The sequence below is a fragment of the Botrytis deweyae genome (genome assembly GCF_014898535.1).
Source record: "Botrytis deweyae strain B1 chromosome Unknown BDEW_023, whole genome shotgun sequence".
In the NCBI taxonomy this organism is placed as follows: Eukaryota; Fungi; Ascomycota; class Leotiomycetes; order Helotiales; family Sclerotiniaceae; genus Botrytis; species Botrytis deweyae.
The window spans coordinates 153,815-171,191 of record NW_024066230.1 but is presented as its reverse complement, the minus strand read 5'-3'; the positions used below and the strand labels follow the sequence as shown (position 1 = coordinate 171,191).

Sequence of the window (17,377 nt, the reverse complement as noted above, 5' to 3'; positions counted from 1 at the left end):
TTAGTCATTCCCATAATTATTGCCTCAGGCTACATAAAATAGTGTGGAAGCTCCACCTACACCAAGCTTTGCTCCAGAGAAGCTCCAATTAGACTCAGCTGGCGTGATCTTTCGCCCAACTACTAATCTGCCAGGATTTTTTCGGAATCTCAATTCACTCAATAATATTGTATTACCTCATAAAGTACCTACCTACATTTCCTATCCTTCCTCCTACATATCAATTGATTTATACAGCTATTTTCTCAAGCTTTATCTATCATTAAAATTGTTACTGATAACGTTTTATTAGATTACTCACACCCGCCCTTCAATCTTACCCCTCCGATAATGGCATTCTCACGAGCAGCTATTGTGCGCAACTTGCGCAACATCCGGGCACGCCCTCAATTCAACCAAGTCGCTAGAAGAGCTTATGCCAGTGGAGGTCATGGACATGCAAAGTCCGGTGGTGATGCCGTCTGGTATGTTTTACTTTGTTCTTACTGACCTTAACAGAAAGAATTCGTAAACTAATACGTCATAATTTAGGGCTGCCGGAGCAGTAGCTGTTACTGTTCCATCATGTTGGTTCCTGATCTCAAACAAACCAGAACCTGCTCACGGTCATGGAGGACACGGGGATAGCCATGCACATGAAGAGCATGAGGAGGAGGAGAAGGAAGAGGAGGTAGAAGAGAAAGAAGAAGACAAGCCAGCCGAGTCTGAAGAGAAGACTGAAGAGAAGACCGATGAAAAGACCGAGGACAAGGAAGAGCCAAAGGAGTCCGAGAAGACCCAAGAATCCGACAGTGATGACGAGGCTAAGGAACAAGACACACCAGCTACTTCCGATGACGAAGAGACTGTAGGAGAGACCGACAAGAACGTCCGCAAGTCAATTCCTGATGCAAAGGGCGGAAACAAAGCTCGATCAGAGAGTAAGGCTGCCATTAAGCAAGGCGAGGATAACTCAGAAGCAAAGGAGGGAGAGCCATCGGATAAGGTATGTTGTTACACGTCGAAGGATTATATCCGAAATTAACATCTCTACTCCTAGGCCGCTGCTTCAAAGGAGCCCCAAGGCAAGAACACTCAATCTGGCAAACAAGAAGGTCTTTCAAACACCGATACAAAGCACTCCACCGATATTACCAACGACCCTACCAAGAGTAAAAAGGGTGAAGGTGCTCCCGAGACTGCCAAGGTCAAGGGAACCGTCGACCCAAACCGCCCCCAGGTATAAACTAAATTTAATTCGAACTTATGGAAAAGATTGTGCATCCTCAATGCTTTGAGCTCACGAGAGATACAGTCTTTCATTGGAAAGATATGAGCCATGCTAACGATGATCCCAGCCTGAGGAAGAATCTGATTCTTAAATATTCATGTTCATGATCTCGATTGAGATACAATAATGTGTCTTTTGCCCCGTCGTAATGTACATAATGTATCAAAATCCTTCACAAAAGCGTAATGATAGATTTCCTGGGGGAATTATCATGAATTGCAGTTTCTTCCTCTTGTTTATTCCGCAATGTGCGCATCTCTTCATGGGCTGATTTAAATGCCATACTCGGGCAACTGCTCTACTGAATAACTACTGGTGCTGTAGTTGTGTTGGATTCGAGAGTGGGAAGCAGATTTCGATAATAAAAAGTTATTTGACTGTCTAGTGTCGGAATTCCATGAACCATCCATAATTGCTGATGGAAAGCCAATCTTCAAAGTTCAAGTGAAAGTCGTACTCTAGGAGCCAAACATAAGTGTCACACCTGCCAAAGTATCCATACAATCTAGGAAGAGCAATTGCTAGTCAGTGGTAGACTATATAGAAGGAGCGACAGAACTCCAGTGTTTATTGATGTGTATTTTACCCCTTCACTTTTGTACCCTTACCCAAACATCATCAGAATTATTATCTTCGGCATCGAATCATTACTATAATAAGTGCATCGTAAGTTGAGAATTCCGTACCACGTTGAAATCTATTACTAACCTGAATGAACAGGCTCATTCATAAATATCGCTCCAATGACCATGGCAGCTCGCCGGGAGAAACGGAAGTTGGCCAAGAATCCACCAGTCACGAAATATAATTTGGATCCAACTACTCCAGTCCATCGACAATCACTTGCAACGACTGCCCCCGCTCCCGCTATGGTTGAAGCCAGGCAGCCCGCTGCCACTCCTCAATTACGTTATGCCATTCCCGATCAACCACAAAGATCGGAGCTATCTATGAACAGGAACAAGTCTGAGCATAAAGGACAAAGTGATTGGATGGTTCCGTTCTGCCATCATCCCGAGGGCGATCACACAACTGCCTTGGAGGGATTATTTGTTCCTTGTCTTCTGTATGGAAAGACTCACTGGCGGTTGAAGAATGTAGCTCTTGGTCGAGATCCGCATAATTTCAAGTCTTCTGACGGTTGTAACTCGATGTGTTGGATCCATGGTGCTTTGACAGCTGCTTGTTGTTTGTCGAGTCAGTAAACACTCGGGTCAATATTCATCATGTCTCTGCTAACCAACAAAAATAGTTGGTCTTACTCTTATACAACGTGCCCGGATTCGTGCCCAATACAGAATCTTAGGGTCTATGGGGAATGATGTTATCAAGTCATGTTTCTGTGGTCCATGTGTTATGATGCAACATGATCGAGAAGTACGGGCTAGAGAAGGTGCTTCAGGGCTAGCGAGATTCCCCAATGAAGCACAAATGTCTCGGATACAACCCAAACTATCGCAGCCAATGAGATATTCCTCGCAGAAAGCACCTTCGGCCGAAAATCCTGGGGTAGAAAGCAGGATATTCAATCAAGGAAGGCGTTTTACAAATTCTGAGCTTCAAGAGGTTCCTGCAGTGGCTCTGAGTGCCAGTGAACATAGCTGTCGGGGTTCGGATTACCAGAGCACCGCTCAACATTGTGAGATGGAGGAATTGAAGGACCACATGCTTATGGAGCCGCATAGGAGAGCTATCAACTCCAGCAATGCTGGTGCCGCTGTTGATGGTACTACATCTTCGAAACAGAAAACCCGAGTAAGTTCAGAGAGACTTAGTCTGGGCAGTATTGCCAGTTGTAGTACATTTGTCATTGAGCCAGATTCGCCGACTCCTTCACTTCATGGAAGTTATCTACGAGTCAAAGGCTGCGAGAAACTCTCTAGAATGCCAGCAAGAGGAAATCTCTCCTACGTTCATGACTTCTCTGATTACTCCGCTACCAAGATTGTATTGGATCATTATGCGAAGGAAGAAAGGCGTTTACAGGAGAAAGGAAGCGTCTGTTGTCCCGTTCACTTTGGTGAAGATAAAGAAAATCTTCTGCTGCCCGCCTTGGATGATCTTGTTGTACCATCTACCACATCCTCTGGTTCAAGCACTGTTCGGCAGCATACCTTTAAAGACGATGTTGCTGAAATGCCGCTTTCCGAGCTTGCCAACCCGCGTCGTATCGATAGCTGCGCTGAATCGGTGGATTCCGCTTGGTTATTGGATATACCAATACAACATCGAATCACAAGTTGTTCCATTATGCCTAGGAACCCGTCTAGTATCCAAAGGTCAATAAGACAACATCGAATTGCAAGCTGTCCTGCTACACCTGGCACCCCGGTTATTAGGACCCCCGGAAGCTCTGCAGAAAAGAATCGCATGCTAAGTTGCACCGTCGAGACTGCACCTCCATCAAGCTCACCTTCTCCGGTTATGCAAAACAATCACTCAAAATCTATCATGGATATCGTGGATGATTCCAACCTCTCAACCCCTCTTATTCAATTTTCACAATACGGTCATCTTTTGGACGAGAGTACTCTCGAATCCGGCTCGCCTATGTCTAGATTATCATCGAAATCTCGAGCTTTCAGTTGTACGGCCCTTAACCCTGTTCCTTCTCGCGAGCAACATTCCATAGAGAGTTGCTCTGCCCTGTCTGGTGGCTGCAGTCCTGTTACGACCAGACAACATCGTATATCGAGCTGCTGTGCCTCGATTCCTTCTGGTAGCATGAACCAAAGTAATGGAGTTGGGTCTCATAGGTTAGAAGACTGTAGCTTTACGACTGGATCTTCTACGCCTATTCTCACTAAGCCGTATAGATTTGCAAGCTATGCGGCTGATAGTCCTCAATCGAGTCGTAAAAGTTCAGCGGTGATGGCTCACTTGATGGAAGATGGATGTCTACTTTCTGGAGTTGCAAGCCCTGTCAAGCAGCATCGTATTGCGAGTTGCGGTGGCAATGCCGGTTCTGGAAATTCAGCAAATAATAAGAACGAGAACGGCTATATCATATCGGGCTCATCAACTCCTAACCCACGTCAGCATCGGGCCGTGAGCTGCATCGCTTCTAGTGCCATTTCAGAATGCAATGAGCATTTACTCGATGATTGCGATTATGATTCTAAAATAAGCAGCCCACTTTTGCAACACAATGAGATAGACTGCGATGTAACTTCAGTGTCGGGAGAAAAGCAGGGACACCTGTTGTTGGTGTTGGAAGAAGAACAGGAGCACTTACTAGAAGATTGTGCAGCAGATTCTGGCCCTTCTACTCCTCTCCGACAGCACCGAATTTCAAGTTGTGTCGTCTCTAGCCCCTCAAGCAATAGAACTTCCGTGGTAAAACAGCACAGAGCTTCTAGTTGCCCCTCTATCATACCAGCCGAGGGTAGCCAACCAAACAGCACATCTCATGATTCTCTTCGACTTCCTGGTGGACTCCTCGTCGATACCAGTGATAATGACCAATCAACTCATACAAACTACGAGGATTGTCTACACAGTCTGGATGACTGTATTGCTCCAGCCGACAGAGCGAGAATGGAAGCTAGTGCAAGTCGGGACACCGAATTTGAAAAATACAGCACAAGGATTGCTCGACATTTCAACGACCAAAGCTCGGAGTTTAATGAAAAGTCCACTATCGGAAAAGAAGGGAGTCGGAGACCTAGACTTAACGATTTTGCTTCACACGAAAGCGACGCTCGATTTACACTTGCCCAAGTCCTTTCTGAAGATCAAGAGAATCCCTTTATCGGTGTGACTCCAATTGACGGGGATGGAACCATGAGTATGGCGAGCCGAAAGGGCAGCGTAGCACCGCCAGCACCATTTCCATCACCCGCTGCACCTTATCCCTCGCCCATCACGCCGTTGCATATTTCTGGCGCCTATCCGCCATCTATCACGCCTTCGAGCCTGAGGAAAGAAAAGAGGAGATTTCCTTCGGAACAAAGTTCGGCGGGGAGTGGGTTTGCTAGTTACTTTGGATTCGGTAGCTCGAAGAAGACATCGTCAGGGTTGTGAGTGGCCACTGTTGATCTTTTACGGATTGCGACGGCGCTGACATGCTTGTAAGAATTGATGATGGTGGTGGTAATACCGGTAGAAGGGTTGAGAGTGGAAATGCAAGTAGAGTTTGGAGTATGGGATTGGGGGCTGTTGAACAGGTATCAGTTGAGGAATTGGAGCTGGAGGAGTTTATGAGTTGAGATTATTCGGAGACTGGGAGAATTGGAGCGGATCATATCGTTACGAGTGGTGATGCTATGGGTGATATTATTCGTGATGAGGATGTATATAATATCCATTCCCGTTACATTCTTTTGTGGGTTTGTTTCCAAAATGCCATTCATACATACATACATACACACATAGCTTTGAATCCGCAAAATTGCAATTGAATACTAGAGGAGAGATGACGGAAAGAAAAGACATACTTTAATAAATTCATTCGTTATCATGATGACATTTGCCTGGCTCGCTTGGGCAGTCGAAGATTTGGAAAGTGGATATATGTGATGGATGCGTGTACACAAGGAGGCTGGTAATTTATAGAGGAGGTGGAAATTTCCAAGAAAGAACTTATGCACGACATACATACGCAGTCCAGACCCATCTGCAGGTCACACTCACACAAGCATATGCCCTGCATCGTACTCCATATATACCCCATAATCTCGAGAATCCGTCCCGCAATCACATTCATTACATGCAAGTTCGTAGGTACCTACCTACCTACCGTGTATTCATTCATTCGCATTCGCATTCATATTCATATTCACTTGACTATCACCTCAAAAAAAGTCGCCCGAGATATATTTTGCAAGTCTTTGCTTGCTTCACTCGCTACTGACTGACTGACTGACTGACTGACTGTATGGATGGATTCATTCTAACATGAACACGAAGATTTTCTTATTACATTTAAAAATTTGATTTCTTGCCTCCCTCCCTTCCTGCCTGCATGCCTGCCCGTCTGTGTCTGTCTTATGAAACCAATGAATACTATGCTTCCCCTTCTCTGGTGAAGATGACTGGCCATGCAGCGAATGCAGTGCCAGATCAAGATAAGACAAGAATGGACTTGATAGAAAGTAGGAGAGATAAAATTACAAGAATTTCTTCCCCTTTCCCTCCAATTTCCCCGCGCGCCTTTCCCGAATGCCCATTGGTTGAGATGTGTGTAATGTGAAAAATTGCCAGATTTCTAGAATGATCTGGTGTGATGTGGTATGTGAAGATTTCTTCGACTTTCCTGTGTTGAAGGTTTCGTGTTTTCCTCCTTTGCATTGTGCATTTCGATTGGGATTGTGGGAGAGGTTGATGTTGGTATTGAGTAGTGGGTAGTTTATAAGTAGAATTTACACAATGTAGAAGGAGAATGAATGATGGTCGCGGAATCGAGGATTGAGGTTGACAGAGAGATTGTTGGGGGCGTAAAGAAATAGGTATTCGATTCAAATCGTAAGATTAAAACAACGATTTAACCGACGGATTGGTAAAGGAGAAGAGGTTCGCCAACATTTTCGATTTCGGGGATTGTGCATTTGAGGTCGAAGGCTTTTGAGAGGACAATCTTGAAAATCTGCAATTGGGTGGTTTGTCAGTTGAAGGTTTGGTATATAAGCAGTATGGCGTGACCGCAAGCAAGTATGTAAGAATGAAATATAGATGGTCTTACCTTTTGAACGTTGATGCTATGGCTTGTACTACTAAAAATCAGGCTTGCGCGCATTGCTTTTGCGAATCTTCGAGCCTGATGTCGCATCTGTTAGCACGCCTCAAAACGAAACGAAATCGAAGAATTGGTCAAACTAACCTGATTTGAGATCTCCTCTTGATCCTCTCTCGGAAAATTCACAAAATGATCGTATTTTGTGCCGACCAGGAACGGAATCGCAGTCTTGTTGAAACCTCTCCCCTGCCTATACCACTCCTTAATACTATTCAACGTGCTCTTTCGCGTCAAATCAAACATGAATAATATAGCTACTGCATCGTTGCAAACGAGCGGTAACATATTCACGAACTCTCTCTGTCCTCCCAGATCCCATATTGAAAATGTAATCTCAGTATTGCGTATAGATATAGTTTTCTCCATGAAGTTAACACCCAAGGTTTGAATGTAATCTTCGTCCCAACTACCTTCTACATATTTGACCATTAAGGAGGTTTTGCCAATTTGAGCATCCCCTACCATGCCGACTTTGATGACGACACTATTCTTCGAGCCCCGTTGTTGCTGCTGTTGCTGATCTGTACTCGCACCTGAGCCCCGTGAATTTTGTTCTTGGTATGCGTTGCCATAGTTGCCTTGACCTGACAAACCTGAAGCCGGGCGCGAAAGTGACGCGGGAAAAGTCGTGGGAGGGGTAGCATATCGACCATTTGTAGGTTCTTCTTGTGGAGGTGACGCAGGATATTCTTGTGGATATTGTGATGGGGTTTGAAAATCTGCAGATGCAGACGCAGAGTGTCGACTGTTATGCGTTGGCGTATGTGCTCTCTCCTCCATTCCGCCCATAGCATCGTCTTGAGGTGGGTCGACTCCCTGATTCTCGTATGCGATTTCGGCGTCCATCGAATCTACTGCGTCGTGAAATTGAGCGGGAGAGCTCACTGGTAAAGTGGTAGGATCCAGGTTGACTGATTTATGGGTAATTATAGAGATGAATGAATGTGTAAGGTTACCTATGAATCTTTATAAGGGTGAGATCTCGAATTGGCGGCTGGAAGAAGGAGATCAACACTGGGATGTTATGGTAGATCATTCACGGCTGATTGTAGAGTAGTGTAGGTAGTGTAGGAGTGTAGGTAGTGTAATGTGGTGTAGTGTGTAAGTTATTTTGGTATCAAAAATTGTCGACGAATCTATAACCGCCGTAGATGAAAGCCACCACGATGAAAGTCAAGATATGAATGACTAATAAGATTCACGGAGAGATTTTGAATTGTATTTTGGTTTGGACGATTGAAGTTATACCTCGTGAGAAATATCCAGGGGGTTTTTAATAAGCTTGGGACAAGACAAGGCCAGAAGACAAGGCAAGGCAAATAATTGTCATGCGGTGGTTCGGCGCTTGGGCGTGCGAAAGGCAACTCGGGCAGGTCGACCAGAGACAGTTTACTCCGTAATAAAGAAGGGAGGTAGGGAGAGAGGGAGAGAGGAAGGGAGGGGAGGAAAGGAGATAGTAGATATTCCCTTCTTTTCGACGCGTCTTCCTCTGAGAGTTCTTTGGGTTTGTTGTGGATGTGAGAAAAGAAGAAGGTTGTGTTTGTTTATTATGATGTTGATTGATATTATCATCAAAGTACCGGTACCTAGGTATTGAAGAAGGAGAAGAAGGAAAAAGACTTTATTCCTAGATACACTTCGACCAGTACATTCTTCCAGTTGGGAAAGTAATACGATAGAATCTACCTAGGTAGGTATTTATATATTGTGTTTGTTTTTATATCGTGTGTGTGCTTGTATTTATATTGTGTTTGTTTTTGTTATTGTTATTGTTTTTGTTTGAATTTTCATTTGCAGTTATATCTGTATTTTAATATATGGTCATTTTATACATTATACAGAAACATATACGATATACACATATTATTAGCCAATTGATATTCTTGCTCCTATTGATATTCAGATTCCTTTTCCTCAGGTGGGGGTTTCATTCAATTCAATAGCTCGCCATTGGGTTCCCTCGTTGTCCTCCCTCCCTGTCTTTGGAGACGGAGACAGAATAGAGACAGAATAGAGACAGAGACAGAGACATCTTGACAAGAGACCGCTGGTGGCCCTGGATTTTTGTCGGCTTTATTTTGGGACATTTCTCTGATTGGCTCAATCTCTTCTGATCCATCCATATCAACAATCCTCATTTTTATTATCTCACACCTCTCTTACACTCTATTGATAATTGAATTAATGATTCCTTGACTAAAGCTCAACTCCACCCCAAAATTCTACCCCTCAAACACCATTTACATATACAATAATGGCATCAATCGCAAGGAGTTTAAGGCCATGTGCCTCAAAAATTACATCCAGCACTTTCAACACGGTTCCGTCGTGGAGATCTTCATCTTTTGGAGCTGTTCGAGCTTTCTCAGTATCTAGAGCTGGTAAGTTGATCTTCTTATCCAAGGTGCTCCGACCACCGGCCTATGTCATAGAGCTTTTATGCGCAGAGTGAAGAAGTTGAGCCAATGTGGTCTACGGCGTGTGGATGAGACTTTGGAAGACTCGCAATCTAATCACTATCATGGGAATCTTTATTGGAGTCCGATTCTACCCATTTCATACCATATATCCCACCAATACTGACACTTTCTCTCCCCAACCGCAGCTTTCAACAAGAAGTATACCAAAGACCACGAATGGATTCTCCTCTCTTCCGATAACAAGACTGGCACAATCGGTATCAGTGATTATGCCGCACATGCTCTCGGTGACGTCGTTTATGTTGAGCTTCCCACCGTCCCATTAGAGGTCGGCGCTGGTGATGCCATTGGGGCCGTAGAGTCTGTCAAGAGCGCATCCGATATCAACAGCCCTATCACTTGCAAGATTGTGCAAGCTAATACGATGTTGGAGGAAGCACCAAGCACCATCAACAAGGGTCCCGAAGATGAAACAAGTGCCGGAGGCTGGGTGGCCAAGGTTGAAGTTGGGGAACAAGGAGTTAAGGACTTGGAAGGGTTGATGGATGAAAGTGCTTACAAGACATTTATTGAGGAATAGGCAGCGCGATGGGAGTTGGTATATGACGAGAAACGAGGGCATGATTGCATGGACGGGCGGGGCATAGCATAGACGGAGGATTCAACTCAACATTGATGAATGTGTATTTGGGAATGGAGTTTATTCAACAAACATAAGGGTTGGAGGGGAATGACACTGGATTTGCTACATTTATACATGTATGCAGCTTGTAGCCTTCTTGGAACATATTTGAAAGCTATTGGTGGTCCAGCCAGTCAATCTATGTAAAGGAAAAGTTTACTTTTGTAGCCTATGTGTCTGTGAAAAACGATGTCATTCGGGGCTTCAACTATGCATTACCACCCTCCTTAATGACAGGTCGATTAAGGTTGATGGCCTCCAGTATTTTGGCAGCACCCTTGCTAACCAAGTCTTGAGCAAGAGACCATCCAAACTCATCAGCGTCTTTTGGTGTTAGGATCTCCTCCAACCTCTCTGATTCCACACTCTCTGTGCCATCAAGACTGACAACGATAGCCTTCATTAACAATTTCCCCTTTTCGATCCAGGTCGTCTCAACTCCGATCGGCACACTGCATCCACCCTCCAGAGTTCTCATCAAGCTTCGTTCTGCCAACCCCGCCAATTGAGTCGGTTCATGTTGTAACGCAGAGATCATCGTGCTGATTTCTTCGTCGCCATCTCTAACCTCCAAAGCCAACGCACCTTGTCCCACAGCATGCAACATACCGCCACCCTCTGTTTTACTATCCAGATACTGCGTGATCCTCTCTCCCCAACCCATTCTTAATAAACCCGCCGCCGCTAAAATCAAACATGAATATTTCCCATCATCCGCATCCAGTTTGTTCAATCTAGTTCCAATGTTGCCTCTCGCGTTCTCAAACTTTAACTCGGGGTACTTCCTAGCTATCTGCGCGCTTCTTCTCACACTACTTGTTCCCACAACGCTTCCTGCTGGCAGCTCTGACAAGCTCTTATAGTTACTTCCTGCCTTCATAATCAACGCATCCCGAGGATCCTCTCGTTCAAGAATTGCACCAATTATACATTTAGTCGGTAACTGCGTCGGCATATCTTTAAGGCAGTGAACCACAATATCCAACTTCCTGTCCAGTAACAAAGCCTCGAGTTCATGTGTCCATAAGCTCTTTGCGCCGAAATCATGCAGAGCAGTTACTTGATTCTTGTCGCCCATCGTTTCCAATTTGGTAATCTCGAAGTTTAAATGGGGATGAGCTTTTTCGAGCGCAGCTTTTACTTGCTCGGTTTGCACCATGGCGAGTGCGGATTTGCGTGTGCCAATATGAATAGTGGCTGGCTTCTCATTTTGGGATGTCTCGCGTTCGGATTGGTGATCGAGGGCGCGGAGGGGTGCAGCGTCTTTGGAGGACTTTTCTTGGGTACTGGTAGTGGGGTCAAGAACGGAGCGGGAGGATGTAGATTCTTTTTGCTCATGAGTTGCCATTTTGAATTGGGTATGAATTGAAAGTTACTGGAGCTTTCAATTTGGATCTGGGGTATAGAGGGATTGGAGTCGGGAGGTGGAAGAGCAGCTGAGTGTTGCTCCTTCATAGTGGGGGGTATTTCTGTGAGCTTATAATCCACTAAACCCCTCTATTGACAGGGGTAAGGTTATTGGTTCCACAACCGTATGTATCTCGTTCAAGTGGGATTCACCAGGAAACACAAACATAAAACCACAACTACAATCGCAACCACAATCAACCATTACTTTTACCATATTCACCACTCTGGAGTAATTAAGTCGAGAACAGATAAATAGAGGACAACTGTTCTACTCGATACAATATGAGACAAGACATTATTTGACACCACTCAAGTCATGTCTGAAAAGGAAGAAACAGACTTAACAATGATCTGTCTGACACACAGGTCATGAATCTCACATAATACCTCTACTACAAGTTGGAATTTATCCATGACCAAGCATTGAAAGACGCAGTGTTTGAAGTCAGACCTGCCATCTGTGTTGACTGAATATTGATAAGACACAAATGTTGAAGCACCAAAACAATCACCCTTCATTGATTCTCATATCTAATACACCCTTTCATTCTTTCCTACGGTTCTTCCGTAACCTTCTTTGCAATTTCCAAGACACTCTCCAACTCTCTTGCATCCGCGCGGCCTAGACCGCACTCTGTTGCGATACCAAAATCTGCTACAACTTCACTCGCAGATTTGATTCTTAATTTCGTTCCCTCTAGGTCATCCTGATGCAAGACTCCCAAATACAACTCTGTGTCATTCTTCTCCAAATTTTTCAATGGTTCAAAGTATCCTCGATCAACCCGATCTTTTGGTACAGGCATATGAATCCAATTGACAGATCTTCTCCGCCTTGTTCCAGTCAAGACTCGATTCGCAATATCGACTAATAAGCTCATGTCTTTCGGTTGCGTGAAGTGTTGATGTCCAAGATCACCGTAGCAGAAATGGAAGCCCAGTTCGACGGATGGATCTATAGCATCTGCTAATTCGAGGACACGGTTGATGATACTGTCTTTCAAAGCCATGATCCACTAAAACGTCGAGTTAGTACTCGTCTAGGACGCTGAAACAGGAAATGATAGAGATGTCACTAAGTTCATGAATACTTACGTGCGGTGGAGGCAACACAATTCCTTCCAGAAATGCGAACTCTACAGCAACGTCCCATTGTATAGCCAAATCTTCTGCAGGAATCTCATCTTGGATACGACGAACAGCTTTCAGTAAAGCCTTCGCATAAACTGGCTCAACTGCTTCTTGATAAGCTGGCTCTATTGCTACGTGAAGAACATTGATAGGTGTAGGAAGCGAAACCTGGAATTTCACCCCGTTCGGTATAGTACCACTATCCCGAAGTCGACAAAAAGTAGCATATGAGTCTATGGCAGCATCGTCATATCCAACAGGCATGAGTTGGATCTTCTCAGGAGAAATGGGAATCGGGCCTGGATCCTTGGCCAGGGAGAAATATAAAGAGCGGATAAGATAAGGGTATTTGTAGAACACGCTTCTTTGCCAGAGGACGAAGTTCCCTCGGTTACCGGGCTCACCATCGGGGATACGCTTTAGTTGAGTTGGAAATGCAGCACTGAGTGTACGGTAAACCGTGGGTGTGTCAGGGAGACAGATACTTCCCACGAAGTGCACATTCTTGCCGGAAGGAGATGCCATATCGAAAGTTTCGCAATTAGTGCTACGTAGGATAAAGTGTCCAGAAAAGAGATTATGATATAAAAAGAGCACAAAAAATAGGTAAGGGAAGCCGAGCTAGCTGTATGGTCTGGAAAGAAAAGGATTGATACAGTAATATCATCTCAAGCTGAACGACCGGAGCCTCTTATATAAATCATTTCACATTCAAAATTTTCCTCGAATACTTTATTTGGGAAGCGAAGGAATACAGCTACACCAGTGCAATGTGAGTTGGAATGCAATCATTCAATTGGCAGTTCAACAGCAGAGTTACATTGAACAATTGTACTACTCTAAGGGAAAGCCCCTCGGTTCACGCTTCTTTCGCTCAATTTTGCAAGCTGAGCTTGATAAACAAGGGTCTAGAGAGGGAATATCCAGCATAGAGTGACTCGAAAAGGTTGTTGACATCGAATGGCACTGAAGGATTTCACTTCGTCAGCGTTTACACAGACCACGAGTTCTCCAATCAGCCTCATAGACATGACTTCAAACGTCACATATGGATCCACCAACATGGCACCAAGCTTTAGCTCTGCAGCGAATTTATTGAAGATTGGAAATTTCGTGGATTAGGCATACTAGGTATGTCACATTCATGTCCGAGCCTCCTTCTCTTTGCAGATTTTGATAATTGAGCATAGGGTAAATAGTAAGATCGGGGTGATATGATACGGGATAAGAGGTCGGAAATGGGCAATTTACGGGTTTTCATAACTGTTGGTGGTGGGGGGAGCGCTTGGCGTTGGAGTGATGTTGGTGCTGATGCGGAATTAGGAAACTCCCAACGGGTTTCCAAAAAATTAGGATGCGTGGGCAAGCATAATATTTTAGGTTTAGATGCAAGAGCTGCTTTGTAGTCGCCGATTAAGCTTGAAGTTTGAAGAGCTTTTGGTTAAGATCTGGTAATGTTATTGCTAATGTTGATGTTCTGTTTTGCTTTGTGTCGTTTACTTTCGATGCCGAATTCGAATACTCCAATACAGTACATAATCAGACTGTTAGTTCTGAGGAATGAGATATGAGGGATACAGAGACTAGATGGAGTAGAAGAGACAAAGAAAATTTCAAAGGGATCATATGTCGCTCGTCAGGCTTTCCATACATACCGCGAAGGAATGATAATACGCCATGCATAAATTCGTTGTAATACGTCAGTGGAGGAAGTGAGCCTTCAAATACCACTCTACATACAAGTTGTATGGAGAGAAGTAGCAAGCGAAAAGTAAGGACGTGGAGTGGAGAAATAAGATAAATGCTGGTGCGGCACGAGCGCTACCTGGTTACTGAAATTTGCTTGGATATAAGCGCAATGTGATACGAAGATGCAAACGCGGCGTGGTGCGGTGCATTTTATGACTCATGATTGGATTGGTCAGAAAATACGATGCGGCGCGGTATGAGGCACAGGCTTTGAAGAACAATACACACATCAATGCATTTCGTGGTTTCTATGGGAAGCGGCGAGGTGTGACTATGAGTTATGTAGTAGGCGGTTAAGTCATATAAAGATCGGGCGTAGAATGAAGTGGGATGAGGTGAGGAGAGGGGTGGTAAGAGATGTGGATGCAAGATTTGAATTATGTTTTTGGACCGTAAGACTAGGTAGGTATCCCAGCAAGCTAGAATTCGAGAATCTTCATTTTAGACACACAAACGTTCACATGAATTTTTTTTTTTGAACCAGATTCATGTTCTTGTGCAAAATTCGAACTTTTCCTAAATACAACTGTTTTCTTGTCATGCGCTTGTCTTTCCATGCTACAACACCACAGTCTTTGATAATTTTGAGCCGCCCCCTTTTCACCACCTTGATATTTTTTTCCCCGACATAGCAAACTAACGCGACGAGTAAAGAAAAAGCATCTAGACAGCGCTCCAGGCGAACTTGACAGAGACGCTTTGGCTGGAGGTGTAAACGGTTGCTTGGGTAGAACCGGATGGGGTAGCGGTGGCGTAGAAGGTAGATGAGCCGCCGTATGTAAGGTAGCCACCGGAGGACTGGGATGTGTTAGTGGGTTGGGGTTTGATATGGAAGGGGAAGAGGAGAAGAATAAAACTTACTCCGAAAACGGTGGAGACACCGGCGCCGCAGGAAAATGTACTGCCGGAGATACCGCACGTTCCCTTGGAGGACTTGAGGGTGAAGCCAGTCCCTAGATTGAGAGTTAGTGGTGTTCGTTTGATGGTAGATGAGGAGTTGAGGTAGGTCTTTTGATAACCATTTTCTCATCAGGAGTGGGGGAAAAGAGGCTTACCAGAAGCAGTGGCAGTGTATGTAGCACAAGTACCGCTAGTGTACCAGGTACCTGCACTAATCAAACATCCGTTATTGGTGCTTCCAACATATGCCTCCAAATAACCAGATCCAGAGAAGCTGCCAGTGCCAACAGGAGCAGTCGCGGTGGTAGTTGGAGTACCAGAGCCGGACTTGGGAGTATACTTAATGCCGGTACTGGGGCAGTTTCCAGATTGACCGACGGGAGTAATGGGAACGAATGTTCCGGTAGCAACGGAACCGCGTACTTCAAAGGAGTACCAAATTTCATCGAGAGAGGAAGAAGTACATTGAATGGTGGCAGGATGTCCGAAACCGGCGGTGATGGCTGCTTGAATTTGAGCAGAGGTGTAGGTTTTGGTGGTGGAGGGCACGATGCCAGCATTGGCTAACCACTGTGGTGATGTTAGTTACTTCTCTCTTTTGTTTATGTGGAAGGCTACTTACTGTGTAGGTAGGAAGAATCTTGAAAAGATCAACAGCAACGTTGAAGAAGTCTACAACTTCTGCACCGGTGGTGTAGCTGCTGTAGCAAGAAGGCTCAAGAGTACTGATACAAGTTCCGTGCTTGTTCCACTCGTGTTCCCAGAACACCTCATTGGTAGAGTCATCACTGACCCAGTAGGTGTTCATATACGAGAGCAAGGATGTTTGGCCAGCAGCAGAAAGGATGTTGGTTATGCTTGAATATTGACGACTGGTATCGCAATTTGAATCATAGGTACCATCACAGTGATCGGGCCATAAACCGTGGATTGTCCAAGAGTTGGAAGGACCTTGAGTATGATTAGTTTCCAACTTGTGAAGCGAAGGTAGGAGGGAAAGAGATTTGTATACCTGTGCTAGGATTGGAGTCCCAGAATTGGGTCTGGACCATTTGACCACCAGGAGTATTGAAGCAGCAAGTATTGGTACTGGAACCGCTACAACTCAATGCTGGACTCGAACATACCAAAGGAGTCGCAGCTAGACTGGCTGCGCGTGCAGCTGGTGCCAGAAGCACAAATGGCAAAAGAACTTTGGAGATTGAGGAAGTCATTATTGCACAAAGTTTCAATACCAAGGGAAAGCGAGGGAAATCGATGCTTCTATATCACACAAAGAAGATTTACCACTACTACCGAGGCCAAAGATATATAACATTTCCAAATCGCACTCATTCGCCATGGGTGATAAGCAATCTTCACCAAAACGTGTCACACTCCATTGGTGTTGGGTTGTATTAGAGACATTATCTAAGAGAAGAAGGTGTATAAGAAAGGAAAGGCTGGACGACATGGCAATATTCCATGCTCATAGGTCAATTGTGATATCGAACTACGATGTTTTGAAGGTTCCTAAATGGGCTAGAACCGACGCTTGATACTATATTGATCTCCATTTTATGCTTGTCCCCTGATCGGCAGTCAAATGAAAGGACTTGATTCCCCAATCGATAAATGAAGAAAGTTAATAAGGCTAATCGATAGTCAGGTACATTACGTATTCTTACCGTCTAGCGAATGATAGATGATAGATGATAAACTTCCCTACCACTCGGTTATCATTCGCCGAGGAAAGATTTTCTCTTGGAGCAACAACAGGAGGTAAGATGTTGTGCAGGCTCAAAATCCCCTGAAGATAATGATAGAAAAATTAAAAAGTTCCTATCATCCCTTGTGATGTTTCTGATGGTTGTTGTCGTGGACTCTTTAAGTAGTTTTTGGAAGGTAGCCACACAGATTGCTGGGATTTACTCGAGCGACCTTCTAAAATAAGAACGCCAAGCATCCTCTCACATTTCGCTGCTCGCCGTCGTCCATCAATGATTATCATCATACTGTCGCTTCTGAGGTCCCACGATTCTACCACGATATGAAGATATGAAGGTATGAAATCTCTGAAGACGTGAAATATTGCTGGCGGT

General features: G+C 44.5%; 7 protein-coding genes across 7 annotated transcripts; 3 read left to right on the top strand and 4 right to left on the bottom strand.

Annotated features, from left to right (window-relative positions):
* Positions 1–330: 330 nt before the first annotated feature.
* Positions 331–1,361, top strand: EAE98_008610 (uncharacterized protein; the record flags this gene model as incomplete). Its single annotated transcript, XM_038956233.1, has 4 exons — positions 331–464; positions 532–985; positions 1,040–1,219; positions 1,338–1,361. 4 exons carry the CDS (start codon positions 331–333, stop codon positions 1,359–1,361), a joined length of 792 nt encoding a protein of 263 aa, XP_038807314.1.
* Positions 1,362–2,013: 652 nt separating this feature from the next.
* EAE98_008609 (uncharacterized protein) lies at positions 2,014–5,478 on the top strand (the record flags this gene model as incomplete). Its single annotated transcript, XM_038956232.1, has 3 exons — positions 2,014–2,467; positions 2,523–5,289; positions 5,346–5,478. The coding sequence occupies 3 exons, from the start codon at positions 2,014–2,016 to the stop codon at positions 5,476–5,478; spliced, it is 3,354 nt and encodes a 1,117-aa protein (XP_038807313.1).
* Positions 5,479–6,752: 1,274 nt separating this feature from the next.
* On the bottom strand, positions 6,753–7,850 carry EAE98_008608 (uncharacterized protein; the record flags this gene model as incomplete). Its single annotated transcript, XM_038956231.1, has 3 exons — positions 6,753–6,854; positions 6,951–7,025; positions 7,089–7,850. 3 exons carry the CDS (start codon positions 7,848–7,850, stop codon positions 6,753–6,755), a joined length of 939 nt encoding a protein of 312 aa, XP_038807312.1.
* Positions 7,851–9,258: 1,408 nt separating this feature from the next.
* On the top strand, positions 9,259–10,004 carry EAE98_008607 (uncharacterized protein; the record flags this gene model as incomplete). Its single annotated transcript, XM_038956230.1, has 2 exons — positions 9,259–9,385; positions 9,610–10,004. 2 exons carry the CDS (start codon positions 9,259–9,261, stop codon positions 10,002–10,004), a joined length of 522 nt encoding a protein of 173 aa, XP_038807311.1.
* A 310-nt stretch (positions 10,005–10,314) lies between these two features.
* Positions 10,315–11,454, bottom strand: EAE98_008606 (uncharacterized protein; the record flags this gene model as incomplete). The annotated part of the gene is made up of 1 exon (XM_038956229.1): positions 10,315–11,454. The coding sequence occupies one exon, from the start codon at positions 11,452–11,454 to the stop codon at positions 10,315–10,317; it is 1,140 nt and encodes a 379-aa protein (XP_038807310.1).
* Positions 11,455–12,070: 616 nt separating this feature from the next.
* EAE98_008605 (uncharacterized protein) lies at positions 12,071–13,172 on the bottom strand (the record flags this gene model as incomplete). Its single annotated transcript, XM_038956228.1, has 2 exons — positions 12,071–12,532; positions 12,612–13,172. 2 exons carry the CDS (start codon positions 13,170–13,172, stop codon positions 12,071–12,073), a joined length of 1,023 nt encoding a protein of 340 aa, XP_038807309.1.
* Positions 13,173–14,895: 1,723 nt separating this feature from the next.
* Positions 14,896–16,673, bottom strand: EAE98_008604 (uncharacterized protein). Its single transcript, XM_038956227.1, has 5 exons — positions 16,309–16,673; positions 15,919–16,247; positions 15,452–15,866; positions 15,258–15,349; positions 14,896–15,194 (listed from the first exon to the last, which is right to left on the bottom strand). The coding sequence occupies exons 1-5, from the start codon at positions 16,508–16,510 to the stop codon at positions 15,060–15,062; spliced, it is 1,173 nt and encodes a 390-aa protein (XP_038807308.1). The 5' UTR covers positions 16,511–16,673; the 3' UTR covers positions 14,896–15,059.
* Between the last annotated feature and the right edge of the window lie 704 nt (positions 16,674–17,377).